At 43.4% G+C, this 23,143-nt stretch overlaps 1 protein-coding gene across 1 annotated transcript; it reads right to left on the minus strand.

The window, feature by feature from the left end:
* Window positions 1-2,774: 2,774 nt before the first annotated feature.
* cdk12 (cyclin dependent kinase 12) lies at window positions 2,775-21,860 on the minus strand. Its single transcript, XM_084072367.1, has 14 exons — window positions 19,869-21,860; window positions 17,868-18,563; window positions 17,529-17,711; window positions 17,289-17,428; window positions 16,983-17,153; window positions 14,406-14,595; window positions 13,248-13,304; window positions 11,939-12,040; window positions 11,686-11,763; window positions 8,607-8,723; window positions 8,257-8,388; window positions 7,471-7,694; window positions 6,561-6,983; window positions 2,775-4,570 (listed from the first exon to the last, which is right to left on the minus strand). The coding sequence occupies exons 1-14, from the start codon at window positions 21,104-21,106 to the stop codon at window positions 4,152-4,154; spliced, it is 4,170 nt and encodes a 1,389-aa protein (XP_083928493.1). The 5' UTR covers window positions 21,107-21,860; the 3' UTR covers window positions 2,775-4,151.
* Window positions 21,861-23,143: the final 1,283 nt, after the last annotated feature.

Consider the following 23,143-nt stretch of genomic DNA (forward strand, 5'->3'; position numbering starts at 1 on the left):
GTGTGTGTGTGTGTGTGTGTGTGTGTGTGTGTGTGTGCGTGTCTTAGCAGTGCCAGTGGGGTTCTGGGAGACCCCGTCTCCCCACCCAGAGATTACATACATTACATAGCCACTGATCAGAGTCTCAACGTCTCATCAAACGGTAGCATGGCTTAGGGAGAGACTGTCACTGCACAAGTGCACATAGGGGGTCCAATAAACACTATGCACACTTTCCATGCATACAGGCGACTGTCGACTGTCTATAGTTGTCCATAGACAGCAGTACACACACGCACACACACTTACTTATAGGAATACTAAAATTGTGCTAATTTGGATTCTATTTTATTTTGGTTAACATTTCAGTTTTAGTTTGAGAAATCATGCATCATTAGGATCTCATCAGCATTCTTCACATTATCACGGCACATACGAACACTTATAATAGCCGACCCACAAATTAGGTGACAGCCAAGAGTGTGACCCAAAAACTCCTACTGTAATTGACATCAATTAGGTTATCACATTCCACCTTAAAATCAACACCTTTATAATATAGCAGACCTATGTTGCAGCTGTACTCGGGACACCTTTTCTGTCTATAACAAATCTCTTCGCCAAAAATAGCCAATCTACAAGCTCACAACTATTCTGCTATATCAGGCTAATGTTCCCCCCAGAATATGGATTCTGGAGTTCAATGTGTTGTATAACATAGGCTTGCTTACTTTTATTTTGCCTCTCCATGTTCAGTATGTCTTCCTTCTCTTGTCCATCAATGTCCTCCTCACCACATTCTTGCATCTGCTTCCCTTTCCATGCCTCCTGCTTCAGCGACAAAACCACACCACACAAACCAGCGCAGATTGGCAGGTTAGCAGACGTTGGACATTAATTCCTAGGTTGTTTCACAGGTCAAAACCAGGTTAAACATGGCACAGATACACAATAAATCCTCAGCGTTCGTGTTAATTTAACTCAGAGACTTCAAATGGAACTAAATTGACCCATAAGGGTCCCATAAGTTACAAATGGATAAATCAACACTGTGTATTGTATTCTTGCAGTGGAGTGGATTGTTCGGCTCAATTCAATTTCAGTTTAGGATTAGGTCTTGACTGTATAAAAATGTAAACTTTTTTAACGAATTATGACCTCTGACCATGGTGGCTTGTATATTTCAAAACTGATCAGCAACGTTTAGCTGCTTTACAGGACTTCAGATTTGTGTGTCTGGTAAAATAGAAACATTTAAAAGCTACATCAAAATGTACCATCATTTCAATGGCTATAGTGGCTGATAGATCTAGTTGGCAGACACAAGTACAAACTCTATGAACATGCTGAATCTGCATACAGCAGGGAATTGTCTTTTGACGATGTGTGGCTCACATCTCTATTTAGTGTACATCTACTTTTTTGCTATAGGCTACCAGGCCTAGAATACCATTTTTAACAGATGTAAAACATTACACTTGTCCACTCTAGCTCTCTACAGTATAATTGTTGGACACAAAATCAGTGATGATTTTGAACCCCAACACTTAAAATCAGTAACAAAAACAAAAGCAAATGGGACAGTGAAAACATGGCAAACCACTCAAATTCTCTATTCACAATAAAGAAGAGGGAATAAAAATAACACAATCTCATGTACTGTTATGTGCCAGTGACTGTTTTTGTCAAGCTATTTGCCATAATTTTTCAAAACGACCGGAGATTGTTGAAAGTGACAGAACAGCATTCAAAATGGATACTGCCTACCGCAGTCGTGCCAGTCTCTGTCATGGCGAGGATGAGCTTCAGACTGGCAGGACAGCACTTTTATGGGCACTGCCCATGAGGTGCCTTTCTGATTGATGGCAAAGCCTCCTGTGCCTCCTTCTCTTCTCTGCTCAATCCTGATTTATTCGTCTGGTCTCTGTGACTTGGCACTGGCATTGCCCACTACTTCTCCTATGGTAACTCCCTGCGGGCACATTTACCATTATTTGGAGTCCCGATGGGCAACCACATCAGACAGAGACATACATACACGTACACGCGCTCTCATTGGCCACATCTACAGACATCACACACACATTTGCACATTCTCGTCCCGACTCACACTGGGTCTGTGCTAGAGGGCAGGTGAGCCTCACACTGCCTCCACTCAAAAGGGATCTCTCACAGTGGGCTCAGCTGGGCTACAGTCTGCCTGGTGGGCCAGGGGGGTAAGCGGCTCTGTAAGCCTGCCAAGGGAGGGATGGGTCTGGGGTGCATGGGGCCAAACCCAGCGTGGGCACACGCACGCACAAGCTCACGAATATGAACCTCACACAGTAAGATCCTGTGTTAATTTAACTCTGAGTGTTCAAATGTAAGCAAATGGAACCGAAACGGTCCAATCTACAGTATGGTTCTCATCAACGTTCATAAGGGATTGGTCAAAGGACTAAACAGTTTATAAAATAAACACACATATATCACTAACATGATTGCTAAGAGGTATAGTTATAGGCCTATTGGGCTTTTCCTTATTGGAAGATTAGGCCTGGAATTTTCTGTACAACTCATGCGCAATGACGCTGGCCTGCTAGGTCAGGGCTGAAAAACTCCTACGGTACATGGTTTTGGCCCAGGTCAAATTAAAAGTGACATTACATTACCACATTTTTGCCTGGCATGTTGAGGGATGAATGTGTGCTTTTATTAATGAGGGACCTATGGCCCATGCCATGGTATCTGAGGGCATGTCCACCACCTGGTGGCTATTTAGAGATGTTTTAACTAATGAACCTGCACCACAGATAACTGGTCGCATGACTTCCTTTAATAAACGGAAACAAGAAAACACATATTACAAAATATCTTTTGTTGACAAACGAAACTTTAGCACGTTTCGCTTCCTTATCCCTTTCCAAGCAAAACAACCCAAAAACTAAATGAAAAGGTAACCGTGGGACATATTCATTTTAGGCATGTGTCTTTCTTTGTCGTTTAAGTAGAAAATAACACAAAAAGCTTTTGAAGCACAGACTGGCAGGGAGGCAAAAGGCAGATGTATCAGAAGAGACCATCAGAGTCCACCAGGAAAAACTTTAGAGGTTGTGTGTATGTAGCTTCAAGCTGTGGCTAGCAGAGTAGTGTGAGCAAGAGTGGTTTACTGTATATCCTTGTTTGAGACTGCTGGGAACAAGTTCAGATTTAGCACAACACAGAGGGTTAGCTAGTAGTGAAAGGAAGAACATGTACTGTTGGTCCCAGCATATTGTGTTTCAAGAGACAGAGTGGCTAGAGTAAATGTAGCATAAAGGCTCCCCAGTTCAATTCCCACAACAGATATACGTCAAATGTCCGTGAGCAAGACACTGAGGCCTTAGTTGTATGTCGCTCTCAAGACATACAACACATTTTTAGCTAAACAAAAATGGTTGCGACGAGGACAACTTAAAATGTATAAGAGCCACTAGGTCAAGACGAGGAAAATAACAAGCCCCATGTACACATTTCACTTACGTTTGTGCCACCCACAGGAGCGAAGTTGTTCAATATTTTCCACCAAGGCCAAGATCATTCAGGGGTCGCTAAAGCCACAAAAGGAGGCACAAGGTTGAATATCAGGGATCTAGCCAGCATATCTAAAGTTCAACAGAAAACTATTTCTGTGATCCAGTGTTTTATATCAGGGCGTTCAAAACCTCTTATCTGCACATACCCTGCCAGTGCTTTCACATTTCAATTGCACTGTTTTACATACACTGCTCTAACCGAACCAATTATCAGTAACACATGATTGCCTAATCATCAGTGGGACCTGCAGGACACAATCATTTGATTTGGAATGGAAATGAATTAAACTAAATCAGAGCTGATCCCAATTCATGTGCGCCACTCATTTGGAGAGAAAATCATCCAGCCAGGTCGTTAAGAGGGACAGGGAGCTAATCAACACTCTTCTGAAGACCCATGTTCTTCAGTCACTGATCCTCATTGTCCATTGCAAAATACTTTTATTCAACATTCAAAACCTACATAAGGGTTTTCACCTGGAGATGGCCCTTTGAGTCATAATTGGTCAGGTCACAGGTGTCCCTCTTTTTTCCCCACTTCTTCAACCTTTTCTTTAGGCGAGTGGTGTTAGTGTTGTGCCTTGTGCTGCCCAGATCTCTTTCTCAAGGAACCAAGAATCAGCGGGCAGCTCCATGGGAGAAGCGGAGGTCCTGGTCCTTGGGGAATTGTACTGTAGTAGCAGCGGTAGAAGTCACCAGTCCTGCTGGGGCCTCAGCTGCAGTGGAGGGTTTAGGGGGAGAGTCTGCCACCCACGGTCGTGGGGGCTGAGCCCGAGCAGGAGTGTCCACAGCTGGAGAGGGGTTCTTGCCGCGTTGGGGCGCCCCAGCTTCAGAGTCCTTTTGGGAGATGAGCTGAAGCAAGGCGGCTGCCACAGTGGGGCTGATGTCCTGGCCAGGCTGGGTCTCTGAGTTGACTTGCTGTTTCTGTCCACGTAAGAGAGCTGATGGCGGAGGTCCGGGCGGAGACGGGGGACGATGATCTGTAGCTGAAGGGGCCCGATCGGTCCCAACTGGTTTCCTTTTTAATATTACGCCACCTGAATGGGGACAGAGGGGGAACAAAACTGTGATTGAGCTGGGATGAGAAATTCATTATGGCACCTACACACAGGACATATATTGTAGACATCCTCAAAAACAAATCCCTTTATATTGCCTGCCTTGTCTTTTATGGCTCATCTCACATGAAATGCCATTTAAAATATTGAAATAATGGACATAAAACTCAATATGGCACAGTTAACTAACATTCTACAAGGTAACATATTCGACCGAATTAATTCTAGATGCAAATCATTGGATATGCCATTAGTTTATGGTTTAATGTTAACTACAAATCATTATTTTGCTTTGTTCATGTCACATTGAAGTCAATGCTGTAAACGTTTACAATTAGATCTTTGCTTTGTTGTGCAACAAAATCACCCCCATTCATGGACCTAGAGAAGTACAGTAACAAGGTATGTATACAATCTGTTTCTACTTTTTTTTGTTTAAACTAAGTACCATTAACACACATTAACAGCGACTTACTTCATGGGTGCAATAGGATTTTGTAATCTTGTACGCAATGTAAGAAGTCAATGACTGCCATTCAAGAGTGCCAAAAATAAATGCAGACGTAGTTTAGAGGAACATCACGTCCACACTGGGTGAGGAACTCTTAGGAGGGGCAAGTTAACGAGATTGACAGAAAGGGTGACTTGTGTATGGGACATTTTGTAGATTTTATAGGTTTATATGACATCTCCCCGTTTTACGGTAATGCAACAAAGCTATGAGACACTTTCAGCCATTTATCTTGACTACTCAGCTATAAACCCCTGGAGACCGTTTCCAAGGAAACAGGATTGTTAGTGTAAAATAGTTTCATTCTGCCTACTGATAACACTGGTGTGTTTTCATACAATATCTAATTCAATGTGAACAGTCAAAATAAAAGAAAAGAAAAGGTGTGACAAACCAAAGCTAAAAGAAACACATGCAGGTAAAGTCTAAAGATTCAAAACATTTATTTTGCACTTTATAATTTATTAGACTTTCTTCAAAAAAATTGCTGACATTACAGACTGTTTTAAAGCAACATCGTTTCCTGCAAAAGAATCCATGACACCGGTTTTAATGAAATGAAGTGAGGAATAAAACACACGTGTGGGAATGGGAAAGATACAAGCAACAAAGACTGTGAGAAAGAAACAGGAAGAAGGCAGAGGTGGAGGGAAGAGTACAGTGTGAACCATGATCGTCCTAAAACGAATAACTACACCCTCGGTTTATTCGTCACACTAGTGGGACATGTCCATGTGCACAGAGCCCTTTCTAGGTGACCAGGGTCACGTAAACACTAGTCAGACATCTCGACTTACCAGATTTACGTTTGTAGTATATGCAAGGGTAAAAAAAAAAAAGAGAAGACCGTTGTGTGTGTGTGTAAATGGTGCACCTGCTCATCGAAAGCAGTTAGAGGTTCAGTGCCTTGCTCAAGGACACTCTGACACGCCGCCAGGGGGAGCCGTATCAAACCGGGAACCTACCGATTCCAAGACGGACGCTCTACCTCATGAGCCACTGCCGTCCATTGCGTGTGTGGGTGGGGGGGGGGGGGTAACGAGAGGGAGTAGTGTGTGATGAGTGGACAGATTATCCACCAAAAGGAACCTAGCAATCTTAAACATTTCATGTGGTCGGTTGATCCTTTAAATTCACAAGGTAGTTTACGACATCTTTTTGTCACATTATTAACGGAAGAATTGCTTTTCCTTTCTTTCTTTTAAAAGGCCTTAAGAATTATCAGCATCTCTGGACATTTATAGTTAAGCCTGTATTTGTTTATAGCAGATATATTCCAATACCTGTCAAACATTTTATTAAATCTGTATGGCCTAAAGGAACCTTCGTTTACAAAACTTGATTTGAGAGAATTTGACTTGTCCTCTGCCCTGATCTGCACATGGATACAGTCCCCAGTGATTTCCACCTGACCCTGGTGCCTTTTATTTTACCCCTAGAGCTTAAACCCAGACTTGCCCTTGCGGTCGGCAGCGGAGGCGGATGAGCCGCGCGTTACCGCCTCCTCTGACTGGACACCATTGCTCTCATCGGTTTGCTCTGCACCCTCGGCCTGTGGCTGGATCATATTGCTCAAAATGATGGCCAGCAGGTTGGCCTGCTCTTCCTGGGTGAGGACCGGTTCTGCAGGCACTGGGGATGGCTCCTGTGGTTCAGGCGGTGGTTCAGGGGGCTGAGACCTGGTAGGCTGGGCCTGCTGGTCGTCTGGAGCCCCCTGGTGGTGGGAAGCCTCATTGAGCGCGGACAGGGTCTGGCTGAGGCTCTCTGGGTTGGAGATGTTAAGGAGCTGAGCCACTTGGCTGAGGTCTGAATGCCCCTGGAGCAGGTTCAGAAGCACAGCCATCTCCGTCCGATTCAACTGCTCTGCTACAGCTCCCAGGCCTGAACACATTAACACACATGGAACCAGAGTCATGAACAGCGTTTTGACACGTATTTGACTAATAGGAGAGGAGAAAAAAAAGAATCCTTTTTGCTGATCACATTCCATGACATCTATTGCAATTTCCATAATCAATCTTTGCTGGCATCCATTTTGAAATGCTTTGGTTTTATTTTGGCTACATTAATGGATCTCACTCAGGAAATCATTTCACAGAACGGAAACAGGATTTGTAATCATTCTTACAAAAGGCGTCAGATCAACCTATACATGTATATTCAATATCTTGTCCAGTTTTTCAATGACCATAGGATGGAACGTTGACACACTAAAACACTTGGGAGTGCTACTCTGTCAGAGGAGCGACTCCTGACTGCATTTGCACGTTTGTATGTTTTTCCTGAAACACTGCCTTAGCGTCTCACAGACAAAGGAGATCTAATCTCCCAGGTTGCCGGTGGTTAAATGGTGTGTTGCAGCAGTTACCTGACAGCTCATTGGCTGAGATTGCGGCGGTGGGTGGTCTTCCAGGTGGTGGGGGTGGGGCACCAGCAGGGCTGGCCTGGGGCCGACTGTTCTCTCCACTAGAGGGCCCTGTTGGGGTCTTACGGGGCACTTTGGGCACAGGCACATCCTCAGGCAGACCGCTCTGACGCGCGCGCCTTCTCTTCTTACTCCACAGCTCGTGACAGTCCTGGTGGTGCGGGAGACTGAGAGCAACAAATGGCACAGAGACAGAAACACAATGCATGAAGGCATGAAGGGCACGATTGATGGAAACAGAAATGATGAACAGAGGGAGAGGAGATGGAAATAAACCAATCGTAAGTCAGGATGGAATAGTTATCTATTGCAGTGTTCTAGTACAGTGGTTCTCGACCGGTGGTCCGGGGACCACCAGTGGTCCTTGGGGAGGTACCAGGGGGTCCCCAGCTAAATTAGTTAACATAGAGTCACAATCGTTTTAACCGCTTAGCTTTCGCTATTCAAAAGTAGCAGATCTACAAGCTCATACCGCGCTATGAGCTTGTAGATCTGCTATTTTTTTCTTAAATCTTGAAAATGTGTGCATATCTTTGAATATACTGTATGTTTTTTTTTTTACTCAAATTTTTGCTTCTGGGGGTCCCTGGCACAAAACATTTGGGGGTCCGCGGCCAAATGTATATAAATTTAGGGGTCCTTGGCATGAAAAAGGTTGTAAACCACTGGTTCTAGTAGATAACATTGTGATAAGGAGAGAGAATTTTCCAGGTTTGTCAGGAAACTCACTCTGGTGGGGGCATCTGACTGGGCTCAATGTCAAACAGGAAGTCACTGTTCAGAGCCTGTTCTGATGTGCAGCGCCGTGCCGGGTCAAGGGTTAGCATACGGTCCAGCAAGTCCAAAGCGTGACTAGGCAGACTGTGATTGAGGGGGAGAGAGAGAGGGGGTTTCAACAACAGAGCCAGACAGAAGTTTGATAACAGCTACAGTGTAGGACTGACTTAAACCTCAGCATCCGTATTCTGGGGAAAACCTTAAGATTATTTATGTGGAGCGAAAACAGAAAGGCCGCTAATATGGAGCCCCTGAGGGACTCCGCTCAACAACGTATGGGGTTTAGATGTTAAGCCACATACAAGGCAAACTCCTCCCGTAGTCGTCGCCTGTACTGCTTCTTGGGTTTCATGGTGTTGAAGTAGGGTAGTTTAATGACATCAGGCCAGGCTGCAGGACAGGGGCTTCCACACAGGCGGCTGGGAAGGAGGGACATAAGAGCAGAACAAGGAAGAGTGAGACGAAAGACCTATACAATTTTCATTGAAGATTCTTAGGTAATAAATACAAAAGTAGAGGTACTTAAGCACATTTACATTTGTACCCCTGCTCAGAAAACTCTGAGCAGCTGATAATAGTCATGTGAATGCATACAGAATTTCAAACAAGCAAAACAAAGGTAATTGCAGTTAAATAGTGTGTATAAAATGACAAATGAAGTTGACACCATTATCATTAGAAATAAAAAAGTAAATGAGTCAAACAAAAAACAACAAACAAATAGAAAAGAGGACAGATATAAAGGGGGTGAGGTGAGGGGCTCAGTCAGGGGGCAGGGTTTATAAGGAGTAAAAGCAGTTTATGAGAGGGTTCCATTTATGGAAACAATTTGCAGAGTTGCACTTATTTTTTCCTTACTTAAGGAAATACAAAACATCCTGGGCCACACAGAGATAGATGGAGCCTTGGGAGATTTCCATAAAAGTCTTGCTAATACGGTTGTAAAAGCTGACCTGACCTGAGTGCAGCCAAATTTACATTTTGGGTATTTAGTGGACGCTCCTGTCCAGAGTGAGTTATGAGTTAGTAGGTATGGCACACAGTGACTTGGAACTCAAGGATCAACACGTTGGCTGACTCCAGCAGAAATCAAATCAAACTTGTGGACATTTATTAATGGGATGGTTACTTTTACTAGAAGAATAGCAGTATTTCATACAGATGGTCTTCCTGTTAGGCCTTGGGCCTTTCGCACCTCCAACGGTGCCCATGGTGGACTATAAATGGCAGGGGTGTCCTCTTCCCTGAGCCAGGCCTAGAACTGGCTCAAGGAATTAACCTATTCATTGTTATTATTTGAGGGTCTATGGGTGGTAAAGTAATGCTAGTCAGCTGCCAAATGCTGGTTGACTGACTGTGGTTGGTCTCATGAACCAACCTCTCATGCAGTTAACCAGCCATGCTGATAACGATCAGATAATTGTGTTCTTAAAAAACTATTAAACTGTTAATAGGCTATGTATATATTGCATTCTACTCTTTTGCCATCTTTCTCCTCTCAAAGGACCACACCAGCGTTTTTGACATGTGGGTTCTTTGTAACTCTTATAAGGTTTAATTGTATTTGATATATATTTATTAGTTTGTCTTGAGATATATATACACGTTACAATTTAGGCATTTAGCCTAAATTCTCTTAATCCAGAGTGATTTATATATACAAAAAAATATTATCTGTACTCAATCAATTATCTGTACATTGAAATATACACACTATATATTGGCCTATTCATTCCCCCTGGAAATAACATGAAACTTTCCACACTTCATTAAAATGCTATTCTGATGTTAGTGTTCTCCCTTACATTTCGTAATTTAGGTCCATTGTGCCTGAGAAATCGTAGTTGGGGGAATAGTGGAACAGACTACCCAGTGCCTCAAGGTAGGGGGCCCCTCAAAAGGCCTGGACTTAAATGGTTACTTTGGTCTAAAAATGCATCCACAAAAAAATGTTGGAGGCCCTCCATCCCTCAAGTCCTGTTTGTTAAGATGTAATGGCTTAGGACGGATTCAGAATAGGGACCCGAGTATGCACCCGGGTACACTTGCCAGGTGTTGTAATTACTGTGAACGCTGCGTACCGTACCGGGGTACGGAAAGGTGATCCGTACCCTGGTACGCATGGAACAGGTTGTCTGGAGTATGATTCATGCATACTCGGGTACATTGCAGCTTGAAAGACATTTTTTGCATGTTTGCACAATAGTTCCAAAGGTAAAAGAAACAGTGCCAGTGGCCCCAAATCTAGAGCCTGGAGGGATAGTCGGCCGCGCTGTGATTAGATAATAATTGGTTGTCTGGCAATTGCTTGTTTTAGCGAAATGTGACAGAGTGTATGCTATTACCTCCGTTCTTGTCATGTATAGTTTACTTAATTTTTTTCGAATATTTTCAAGAGATGTGTGCTACACCTCTGCATGGTACAATAAGATATCCACCCGTCCAAGTCCCATATGCATATACATGCAATATGCATGTATATGCATATGGGACTTATTGATAATGGCACAATGGACCGACATTACGAAATTGAAGGGATTAAAGCTAAGGAAAATCTCACAAATTAAACAATTTGTCAGGTCAAGTGACGTCTCAATCAGCGATTGCACCCCCACACTTGCATTTCGTTTCTTAATCCATTTAGACCTGAGGCCGATTCTAAAAAACCCTAAATCCTGACCTAAGTTTTCTGGGAAAAAATATATATATATTTAAAAAATACCAAAAATGTATGTTGCTATATATACTGTACATAGCAACAAGAACCCCAAAAGGGGTTCCCGTCTTGAAAGGTATAGTTACAAATAGGGGTTCCCGCCCAAAATTGGTTAAACAATTAGCATCATTTGTACAATTATGTTTCTGCATTATTGTTCTAAATGTATGTTCTTGCTGTCCTAAATACAGCCAACCAGTTGAAGAAATCACCGACTGGGGCTTTAACCTTAAAGCTTTAAGATTCTATGAAATATGAGACCATTAGGGTTTTATGGAAGATGCTTCTGAATAAGTACAGAAGCAGGTATTCTATAGCTAGTTTGCTCAATTCAATTACTCTTTTAATCTTAAAAAAAAAATATATATTATTAGTTAAGGCCAGGGCTTGACTTTACCAGTCACATGGTGCAGAGCAGCAGTGTTAAAGTTACAGGCCAAGAGATGCTAGCCTCAATGGAATCCAAATGACTGAAATCAGTTGTGGTGGTGACTGAGAATGTATTCCTTGCAATTGAATGTTATATACTGATACTGAGTATTGTATCAACACATCCCTGCTATTTGGCCAAAGTGGCTGGTGGTGAATCTTGGGAATGTATCAGCCAGTGTGGCTGATGGACAAACAATGTTTTTCTTTTGTCCTGGCCGCAAATGGAAGCATACCTGATGAGTTCAAGCTGCAGTAGTTCCTGGTTGGCCTGGAAGATGGGCTTCTTGGTAAAAAGCTCTCCCAGAATACAGCTGGGCACAGGCAACAATGGACACATTTAGATATATTAGCAACCACACAGCTTCACAGTTGCAAACCAATCAATTATGTATTAAAGATGTAAAAATGAATTATGAAAGAATAAATACAGCTAGTGATTATAAAACAAATAAGATCAAATTGAGTCAATCCACAGATCACGCTTACCCACAGCTCCATACATCAATGGCTGGAGAGTACCTCTCCTCTCCCAGGAGGAGCTCAGGGGGACGATACCATAGCGTGATTACTTTATTAGTGTACGGCCGACTAGAGGCAAGAAGAGATGGAATAAAATGAGATTCTGCAGGTTCTAATGGTGGAACATTAATGCCACCCAGTGCCTAAACAAACACTTCAGTTATCATTCTGTGCATTTGAGATCGGAGGGTTAAACACTGTTCAGCACCATCTAGTGGCCAGACTTTGAAAAGGGGAAGATAAGAACACTTGCAGTAATGAATGATATGATTGAATTACCGTAGTCCTGTCAGAACAAAATGTGGGCGGGAGCCGAATAGAATTACAATATGAAAAGATCTTTGAATGTTTTTTTCCTCCATGAATGTACTGAGAAACGAATCTAATGAAGACTCATTTCCTGACCTACCGATGTGAAAACAAATGCTTTCATCATGTCACACATGATCAACAATAAAGTTTGAGTGCATGCACTGCACAGCATGTTTATATGAACGCTGTCACTGCCACCCAATGAGTCTGTGTTGTGCACGCTCGGCCGTGCGCCTGTGTGTGTGTGTCAGGTCACGCTGAGACTGTGACAGACCACGTTGGTTCAGCGCAGCAGGCAAGACTCTTCCCTTTCTCCCCATAAAATGCACTTGAAAGTTACATTTAAGAAACGTATGTTTAATTATGACAACAGCAAAGTTTTTTATATAACATTGTTTACACTGTCGCTACAACGTGGACCTGTGGCTGTCAGCACTTGGGACAGTGGATGGAGAGCCTGTCCTCGTTAGGAAACGTATGGGCTGCGGAACGGTAGCTACTACACAACCACGCATTCACGCAAGTGAGAAAATCGGTAAAGCACAGCCGCTTACAAAGCGACGTAAACCAGCAGGAGTTTCTATATCACCTGCTATGTTATGAAAATGATCAGAGCCAATTATGGACTGTGCTCGGAGGTTCCCACACACAAAAGCTTAAAACCAGTGAAAATAAAGATGTATTTCCACTCACCAAACATCCAAATCACACTGATAAATCAGTGGAGTTTATTCAACGTAAGAGGACGAACTGCAGGGCCAACGTTCATGGCCACTGGCCAGGCTAATTGACGGGGTGTGTCTTTTTCTCGGACGCCTGGTAAGAAGTTGTAGCCTAAATACCATATTTAGCTCCACTGGATCTGATATTCCATTTATGGTATTCAGTGGTATTGCCCCTCCCCATACAGGATAAACGCAGAAGTAATTTAAATATGTTTACAGCAAACAAACATCTATCTTACCTCTCTTCTGAATTGTAGAGCCGGGCCAAACCGAAGTCAGCCAGTTTGATCTGACCACTGCAAGAAGAAAACAAAGTAGTGAGAACACCTGAGAGATAAGGAGTCAGTCTTATGTATGGAGCATGGGAAGCCATGCTGAGTCAACACTAATAAGATAATAGTAATAAAATAAACTATGCAGACATCTCATCTATCCTACAAACTAAATGTAATTCAAGGCATTAACAATTAGACTCTTGGTATTTCCACTATAACCAGAGTAGAAATCCTCTTCTTGCATAACACAAATATACTCCATTTTATTCATACTTGTCAGTGTCCAATGACCTCTTAAGGCAGAACAATGCTCAATCAATTGCAGACTTACAGTGACTATTTACTGCATCAAATCAAGACATTTGTGCAGGTTGCGCACAAGCACTTAAGCTAGCAGCGTTCAGGGCTTAAGTGTGGGTTTGTGACTTCTACAATAAAGACGGCACTCAGCTCCGTCACACGACAGTGTTGCTTTCTGAAAAGAACAGATATGTAGGTGCTGAGTACTTCCCACCTTGTTAATAAAAATGCATTTGAATAGTCTGAGTTGCTCCAGTGCATTCTTTCGTTAACAGTTAACAGCCAACAAGCTAACAACAGCTGACAGATCTATAAAATAACATGTCACGATGCAATGGGTTCTTACCGTTCTTATGTGCAATTCTTGCTCTGTAATACGACGGTTACACATTGACCGAAGATAGTCGATCTATAAGCTCACGACTCGCTGTATCCACGATGCGTTGTGAGCTTGTAGATTGGTTACTTCTACTTTCAGTCAGTTTGTGACACTGTCATATGCATAAATCAGGCTTTAGCTTGTAGATCTGTTCTTTTTGGCAATAAATAAATAAAAATTTATAAATAAATGACACTTTAGTTCATTAAGCTAATTAAGGATAATGAAGGCTTTACTCAGTTGCCTGAATAGCCTACTACGGAGCAGATTGTATGCATATGGCTATAACACTTTTTTTTTTAAAGTGCAATTTGCCTTGCATACAATATTGCAATATACTGAATCGTGATGTATCGTACCGCCAGATTCTTGGAAATACACAGTCCATTCATTCATTGCGGATGTGTGTGCTGTGTTCGCCGACATTATGTTTAAGCCGTTACCTGTTGTTGAGTAGTATGTTGGAACATTTGATGTCTCTGTGCAAGAAGTTTTTCTTGTGGCAGTAGTCGAGGCCTTCCATCAGCTGGCGCATGAAGCTACGGATGTGTTCTTGAGAGAACTGGACCAGACCAGACTCAAGTAGGCCCATCAGATCATGGTCCATATACTCAAACACAAGATAGAATGCACCTGAAATGAGAGGAAGGTGTTAGGTTTTGGAAGCTAAAGTACAACATTATTCCCACACACAAAGTATACTTAATTACACCCAGTGGACAGATAAACATTTCCAACACATTCCTAGTATTTTTGCCATATTACAATGATTTAAGAGCACAGGGCGGCAGTGGATCGGGAGCGAGAGCGGCCGCTTGGGAAACAGAAGGTTCCTGGTTAGCTCCCGACTCCCCCTGGGTTAGTGTCTTTGAGAAAAAACGCTGATGTACCAAAGACCCCAACGGAAACAAGTCCGCAAGGACTTTTTTGGACGGACCTTTTAGTCAAAAGTATTATTAAAGTAATTGTGATGTTTTACATTCTTTTTGCCTAATAAAACTTTCAATCAATCAATGTGAACTCCTACAGTAACTGCTCCCGATGAGCAGGTTGGTGTCAGGTTGGTGCTGATTGTATAGTACTAGATAAAGGTGCTACAGTGTATACCAAGGTGCTATACAATTTACCACATGTCTGCCGATGCACATATACTGTATGACCAATATTACCCAGTGCTTCCCCTATATGCACGTAACAGCGTGCATATATATGCTTGATTTGATGCCGCTGCTCCTTAATTTTTCTGTAAATTATTATTATATTTTTAACGATGGAAGACGGCTCCGTCTTAAACCTTTAAAGACTAAAGTTTTATTATTTTGCGCTATCAGTAGGCCTACAGACGATTCATGTCTTGCTACACACTTAAAGGTAGGGTAAGTGATATTTTTGGGTTAAAACAAAAAGTATGTTGTTAAAAGGTTAAAGCATTATATTCTGATAGTAATCATTGCTACAGAGTGTTTGTTCAGTAACAGGAGTCTCCCCGTCTCTCCAGCTCTTTCATAAACAGAAAATACATTTTCCGGTAGGTGTCAAAATCTCAGCCAATCAGGAGAAAGTACCCATTTTTAAGCTTCATTTTTATAGTGTTCCAGTTCCAATTTTGCCTGCTCATTTCTTAGTGTCATCACTTCCAATTTCACTTGTTTAATCTATATCCTGATTGAGTTCTCTATCCTGATTGGAAACAATTGGAAATGAAACTGAAACGAAAATGCATTTTCTGTTTTATAAAGAGCTGGAGAGACAAGGAGACTCCTTTTACTGAACAAACACTCTATAGCAATGAGTACTATCAGAATATAGAGCTATTTAACACTTATTTTAACCAAAGAAAATCACTTAAGGGGAGGAGAAAAGCCTAGACCCATGAAAGTTACAAGACAATCTTGCTACAGCTTCCAACACGCTTTATCGTTACTTCAGCATTTTTCTTGTTCCTGTTGCTACCTCTGAGCACACACAAATGAATTCCAAATCAACTGCAAGTTGGTTTTGGCAATAAATGTTTGAATATTAAGTGAATATTCTCTGTTTACAACAGAAGTCTATGGGACGGCTTGGGGTCTGTCCATTTCCAGAAAAATTGTACTGCTTCATATTCAGGTCAATTAACTTTGCGCCGGATCATCTCGCCATATTAAATCAAGTTACAACAAGTTGTCAACATTGAAGCAAACCAATGTTGATCAGTAGGATTATCATTTGCTTTAGACAATAAAAAAAGTCTTGTATTTGTTTGTTTTGTCAAGAAGCAACACTGTTGCGCATGGGGTATAACTTAAGCTTAAAGGAGAGTGCCGGTCATTTTAGGTTGTGTGTGTCGCTAATCACTCACCAACATTCTGCCCCTGTTGTCCACTCTGCAGACCCCTTACAGCGGCATAATGGGAGACGTGTGTAAGAGTGAACTCAAACACGCTGGTTGCTTGTTTCTCTCACAGACGGCAGGTTCTGTGAGAGAAACAAGCAACCAGCGTCATGTCGTTCTGCACGAACGGTAGCTCATGAGCGACATTCAGCGCATGTTTGAGTATCATGAGACTCCACGATGAGCAGTAGTAGAAAAAACAACAACTTTGCATCAGTTATAATAGACGATTTTCACTCTTACACACGTCTCCCATTATGCCGCTGTAAGGGGTCTGCAGAATGGACAACAGGGGCAGATCTGGAAATATTCAACGTTCCTTTGTATGTTGGTGAGTGATTAGCGACACATCAAACATACAACCTAAAATGACCAGCACTCTCCTTTAACATTACAACTATTTGGTTGTAATGTGCGGAACATCAGTGAAAGTAAACATATTGAAGATATAAATAAACATTTGAAAATCCATCTTAATAATGATCTTGCATACAAAAAGAAGCCTCGGCATTGCCCATAGTTAGTGTTTTGCCTGGCCACCGAGACTCGGCGACAGCTGTCAATGTCAAAGACACATGACCTGTCCATCAAAGACTATTATTCAGCGCCGCTGTTACAACTTCAACCTAGGGAAAACACTGATTACCTTTGTCTTTTTTGAAGTCAAGTGCATCCTGTTTGTCAGTGACAATCTCCTTCATGTTGACCACACTGCGGTGGTTGAGCTGTCGCAGGATTTTAATCTCTCTGATCGCCGTGATGGGGAAGCCCTCCTTCTCATTGTCCAAGCGCACCTTCTTCAGAGCCACCAACTCACCTGGGAAGGGTGAACAGAGCATTCAGAAAAGCTCAGAGCAATCCAGACCAGTACAAATTTAATTTGTCAATCTGCTCAAGAGTATGCAAAACACCAATTGGCAGTAAAGTGACTGAGTTCATCCCATATTCTTACCAGTGTCTTTGTCCTTTGCTTTGTACACCTGCCCATAGGTTCCTTCCCCTATGATACCAATAATATCAAATTTATCTACACAGCGTTTTCCCCAGTCGCTCTGGGTCTGTTTGCGCTCGCCATAGCGTGGGCAGCAAAACCTGGGGAAAACACAGAAAGGTAACCAATAAGAAAATCTTAACAAGGAACTGGGGGAAGGGCAGATCTTTTAATGAGCCGAGAAAAGCCCTAGAAACTTACTTTGGTCTCTTTTTAAGGGCAGTCTGGGGTAGCGGGGGAGCCTGGCGGAGAGGGGGGGACTGTGGAGGTGAGTGGTCACCTCCAGGCAGGGTGGGGGGTAGGGGCAGGTCGATCAGTGACGGCCGACTGCGCGCTTCCTTCTCCTTCCTGGGCGGCCTTTGGGGAGGGGTGGACCTCTTTGGACTGAGACAGAGACAATATCTTAAGAAATAAGACCAGGACTGGCAAGTGTGTGTGTGTGTGTGTGTGTGTGTGTGTGTGTGTGTGTGTGTGTGTGTGTGTGTGTGTGTGTGTGTGTGTGTGTGTGTGTGTGGTTATACATGTTATCTGGTCTCTCACCTGTCCTGTGAGTCTCCCAGCAGCATGGGTGGCAAAGGGAGTGGGGGCAGCGTGGAGGTCTTGAGGAGAGGGGTCTGGCGGACAGGGCTGCGTGCGGGAACTGGAGGCGGGGATTTGGGCTGGGAGACGGCTGTGGGGGGTTGGAGAGTGGTTTCTGACAGAGGTGGTGGCGGCGGGGGTGGCGGTGGTGGTGGCGGGGCCTGAGTGACTGGGCCAGGCGGCATGGGGGGAGAGGGCTGGTGCAGAAGAGGTGCAGGAGATGCGGATGATGTTGGAGGTGCAGTGCCCTGCTCTTCATCAGGGGGATTGTCCGGGGGCAGAGGCGCAGAGGCCACAGGCTGCGCTTCAACCACTGCTGCAGAGTCTTTCTCTGGGTGTATCGCCTCAGCTTTAGAGGCCCGCGGCGAGGGGCCTGTGGTCTTACCCCGTGCCGAAGGAAGAGGGGTAGAAGTGGCATTGCCACGGGCAGCTGCCACAGCAGCCTGACGCTCCTTCTTCCGCCGGCTAAGCTCCGCTCCCAAGCTGGAATTCAGTGGCAGACGTGACGTGGTAGGGGAGCGGCTGGCTGGCCGGGTGCTGTGGTTCCCACCTCCAGTTCCTCCAGATGATGAGTGCTTCTTGTTGCGAGAGCGCGATGAGGACCGACGGGAAGAGGAATACAGCAGAGGGGTGCGACTCCTGGAGCGCCCAGAACGTCTAGTAGAACAAAAAATAAATATATAAATAGAACATTTAGAGAAAAACTTTCAATTTCCTGATACAACTTCTTGAAAATACAGTCAATAGAATAGAAGTTTTACATTAAGTTTAAAATCAAATATAATAAATATTTAGAGGTTGGTGGTTGTCACCTCTTCTAGCATTAGACAAATTCGCTGACAAAGATTTTAGCAGGCCCAGGTAAAAACTTGGGATGTCACCCTAATATGGCCTTTACTAGCTTTTTCAACTTCTTAAAATAAAAAAACCCTCAGATTTGAGTAGACGTGAGATTTGCCTTGGTGGGATACTATTGAAACTGGAGTGGCTCAGTTTGACTAAGTTTACACTATCAAAGGAAAAATAAAATGGCTGAATGCAAACAGTGCAGTCATTTTGGACAACTATCTGCTTTTCTGATTTAATAATCTTCCTACAATCATGGCACACAGCTACAGCCAATGATTTTTTGGAGAGAAGAGCTGCAGTAAGATATATCGGTCTGACATTAGTTTACACTGAATGTTATTTATTTACACTGTTTTATAGTCAAATAAAATAATGTTAAAGGTAGGGTAAGTGATATTTTTTGGTTAAAACAAAAAGTATTTTGTTAAAAGGTTAAAGCACTATATTGTGATAGTAATACTTGCTATAGAGTGTTTGTTCAGTAACATGAGTCTCCCTGTCTCTCCAGCTCTTTAATAAACAGAAAATACATTTTCCGGTAGGTGTCAAAATCGCAGCCAATCGGGAGAAAGTACCCATTTTTAAGCTCAATTTGTATAGTGTTCCAGTTCCAATTTTGTCTGCTCATTTCTTAGTGTCATCACTTCCAATTTCAATTGTTTAATCTGTATCCTGATTGAGTTCTCAGTCCTGGTAGGATAAAATTGGAAATGAAACTGAAACGAAAATGCATTTTCTGTTTAATAAAGAGGTGGAGAGACAAGGAGACTCCTTTTACTGAACAAACACTCTATAGCAATGAGTACTATCAGAATATAGAGCTATTTAACACTTATTTTAACCAAAGCAAATCACTTACCCTACCTTTAAGAGTGATCTCTGATCTAGGATGGTAAGTGACATGACTCAGGTCTTGGATCAAAAACATATTCCACGAATCTATGAATATGGGTTCATAATAGGATAGGATTCCCCTTTCTAATGTAAATTAACCCTTTATTATCATCAACCTCCTCATGTTTGTGTCTCCATGCCGCATAACTCACTTTGATACAGAATACTTGTGAGTGCAGTGGGATACAAATATGGTGTCAAGTGAACTGTGATACTCACCGCGACATGGGGCTTGTGCTGGAGGACCTGCGGTTACCGTAGGGGCTAATGGAGCGTCTCCTTGAGTAAGGACTACTGTCCCTCTCATAGCTGGATGACCTGTGTCTGCTGCCATAGGGGCTTTCTGACCTCTGTCTGCTGCGGCGAGACATCTCCCGGTAAGGGCTGGGGCTCTGCGGAGCCTGTCTGCGCCTGTGGTAGCTGTCATCCCCCTGTTGAGCATACCCACCGCTCAGCGGGCTGTCACTGCCAGCCCCCCTTCTCGGGCTGGGGGACAGAGCAGAACTTGTACCTTTACGACGTGGGCTGCCCCTGCTTGATGGCTTGCCCTTGGGGCTCGCCTTGTGGCTCTTTGAAGACTTTCGATGAGTCCTGTCTGTACGTGCCCTCTGGGAAGATGTGCGGCTGGTGCCTTCCCCATGGCCCTCTCTCCGCTGTTGTCTCTCCTTGCGAGACTTCCCTGAGCGACTGCTCTCCTTGCTGCGAGAAGACGAGGTGGAAGAAGTGGCGCTACCAACACTAGCAGCAGGTTGTTGTTGGGGAGTGGGCATTACCTCCCCACGCTTTGACACAGAGTCCTCTGACTGATGATCCTGGCGCCGAGATGTGGAGCTGGCTGACGGTGCCACAGGGGCAACTCTGTTCTTGATCTTTCCAGAGTCCCCTTTCTCACGGTCCCTAGTACTTTTTTTCTTGTTCCCCTGATCCACATCCCCAGGGTCTCTAACTTTGCTGGGGTCCTTGGGCTTTTTGCGAGAGTGTCTATGCACTTTGCTCTCACCGTCTCCTGCAGTGCCGCCACCATCAGCCCTGTCAAACTCCGCGGGGGGTTCTAATCGTTCTTTGGCCCCACTCTCCGATGGTTTTGAAGAAGGTGGGTCCGAAAAAGTGTCCGAGTCTGAGCTTATATCATCATACTCCACGAGAGGCTTCACCGTGTTGCCGGCAGGAGGCGCCGTCTCGACGAGGGTAGAAACTCCAGGGCCCTGTGCGGCCGAAGGCTCACCGCGACCATGTTTGCTTGATTTATGCCGTTTGCGTCTTGCAGTAGAGGATGAAGACGTAGACGGTTTGGGTTGAATCTTGCCGTCTTTACTCGTCAAGTTCCCTGCAGAGGAATGAGGCGGGACCTGGGTCTGTTGTTGTTGCCCACCACTGTTGCCACTCGCCTGTGCAGCAGGGCTAATGCTAGATTCCAGCTTCCTCTTGGTCCCATGATGTCGGTCCGACCCAGGCATTCCTCACGTCGGCGACGGTACCTCTCCTGCAAACGGGGCTCGATAACCCAGGCAATTCATTCACGAGAGAACAGTATTTCCAAAATGCAAGTGTACAAACAAGCATACAAGGGAGGGGGAAACAAACAGACCAGGCCGCTCACGTTCAGTCCTTGTCAATTCATTCCATTGACGTCGCCAACATAGTTTGCCAACGTAGAAACAAAACACGCCACGGTTGTTGCCCTGGCCCGTACTAAAAACTCTGCTTTGAGTTAGTAAATGGTATAGATCCACACAGAACACCGGAGCATTGTGGTGTCGTCTCCGTTTCTATCTAGCTAGCCTGCTAGCTAATGCAGAGTAGCTAGCGTGCTGACTCGTGAAAAGAAAAAGGTCCCTTAGTAAAAGCTGTCGTTGTCCGGAGTCAAGTTTTGTAAAGGTGTATTTATTCCATAGAAATACGGTTTTTAGAGTTCAGAAACAAGCAAAGGCCGTCATTAAAAGCAGCTCTTGTTTCTCGAACAAAATGAAAACTTGACCCGGTTGGTACAGTTTACATGTTCCCTTTAATGTCAATTTTATCTACTATAAACTCAATATTGATCAGAAATTATAGAATACTCGTGTGCAATAAATGTTCCAGTTTATTATCAATGGCTCTGGGAATCAACCAGGCCTGTATTTAGGGCGATGCTAGTGGATTTAAGAACATCCACGGCCCTGTCTGAAGGAGACTACAAACGCCATTGTGGCTCCCTGTGTGACTAGCAGGTTTTCCGTACAGCAGCAAGGACCGGAAACTCAGTGGGCTGTCAATCCTCTGTGTATCCCAGCAACATCCTATCAAGAGCTTTAACCCGCCTTCTGTTCTAATCAACGATTCGCTGTCCACGCACTATGCTCGTACCAGCTGACAAATCTAGTAATGTGTGCCATTTATTCAAGTAATTTAAACAGATTGTCTGTGTTTGTAACATGTTTGGAATTAATTACATTGATCCATATCGGAAATGACGCCCCCCCCCACACACACACGTATATATGATGTTTTTGCATATTGTATATTGTTATTGTTTGTCTTTAAATGTCTCAATGAATTGAATACACAGGACTTCAATGGAAACAACCCCTGGGCTTATTGGGTTATCCTTTTAGCAGTCTTTTGTAAAAAAAAAAAAAAAAAAAAAAATCTGTGCCACCGTGCTTTTTTTGCAAACTGTTAATAAAGTATTCAATCAATCAATAGCCCAATGTGTAAAGTTTACATTTACGCATCTGCAACGCGGCCAGGCTATAATATGATTACTTTTAAGTTAAAAAAAGAAGGCTGCCAGTGCTGAATCTAATTAACATTACGAAAAATGAAGGACACACACACACACACACACACACACACACACACACACACACACACACACACACACACACACACACACACATCCTTTCAGCTAGCCTAGAATATATACAATATAATAGATACATTGAGATAGTTAGGGGCTTATGTTTATAAAGTTTATCAAAGATGCCTTTATTTGTGCGACACAAATAAATAAAAAGCACTAAGACACAAAGATTTGTTCATTGTCACCTTGTCGTCAAGCATGCACGATTGTGTTTCCCATGGTTTCCCGCTATGGTGACGCATTCTGATGAAAAATGTACGTGTACGTTGATTGGTTACTTTCCCATGCTGGAGGCGGGGTCATTGACAAACAGGAAGTGGCGTTTCTTACTGTTTTACAAAGTGGCAGTTCAGTCCCTACAAAGTTACAATGTATGTTTAAGGAAACAATGTTACGGGATAAACACACCATTTCGACTGATCAGTAACAATGTAACATGCCATGTTTACGACAACATCAGAGAAGTCTACTTCTAGTATGTTACATAGAGTGAATTAAATGGTTAAATAATGAACAGCAGCACCCACTGTCTGTTGGAGCTAAATTATGAAGATTTTGGCTTACAAACCAAGGTGTGCTCAGAGATTTATCATTGTCTATTGCAAGACTTCATGAAATATTAAACTTATTTACCCTTCTCCCTTTTGTACAT

Source organism: Gymnoscopelus microlampas, assembly GCF_963454915.1.
Source record: "Gymnoscopelus microlampas genome assembly, chromosome: 11".
Lineage (NCBI taxonomy): Eukaryota > Metazoa > Chordata > Actinopteri > Myctophiformes > Myctophidae > Gymnoscopelus > Gymnoscopelus microlampas.

What these genes read in the sequence shown, in the direction of transcription:
- cdk12 (XM_084072367.1), bottom strand. Translation starts at nt 21,106, where the DNA reads ATGCCTGGGTCGGACCGACATCATGGGACCAAGAGGAAGCTGGAATCT. An exon ending in AGCAAAGGACAAAGACACTG is followed by an intron (nt 17,154 to 17,288) that starts GTAAGAATATGG and finishes CACCCTTCCCAG; the next exon opens with GTGAGTTGGTGGCTCTGAAG. An exon ending in CTGCAGCTTGAACTCATCAG is followed by an intron (nt 8,724 to 11,685) that starts GTATGCTTCCAT and finishes CCTCCTTCCCAG; the next exon opens with CCGCCTGTGTGGAAGCCCCT.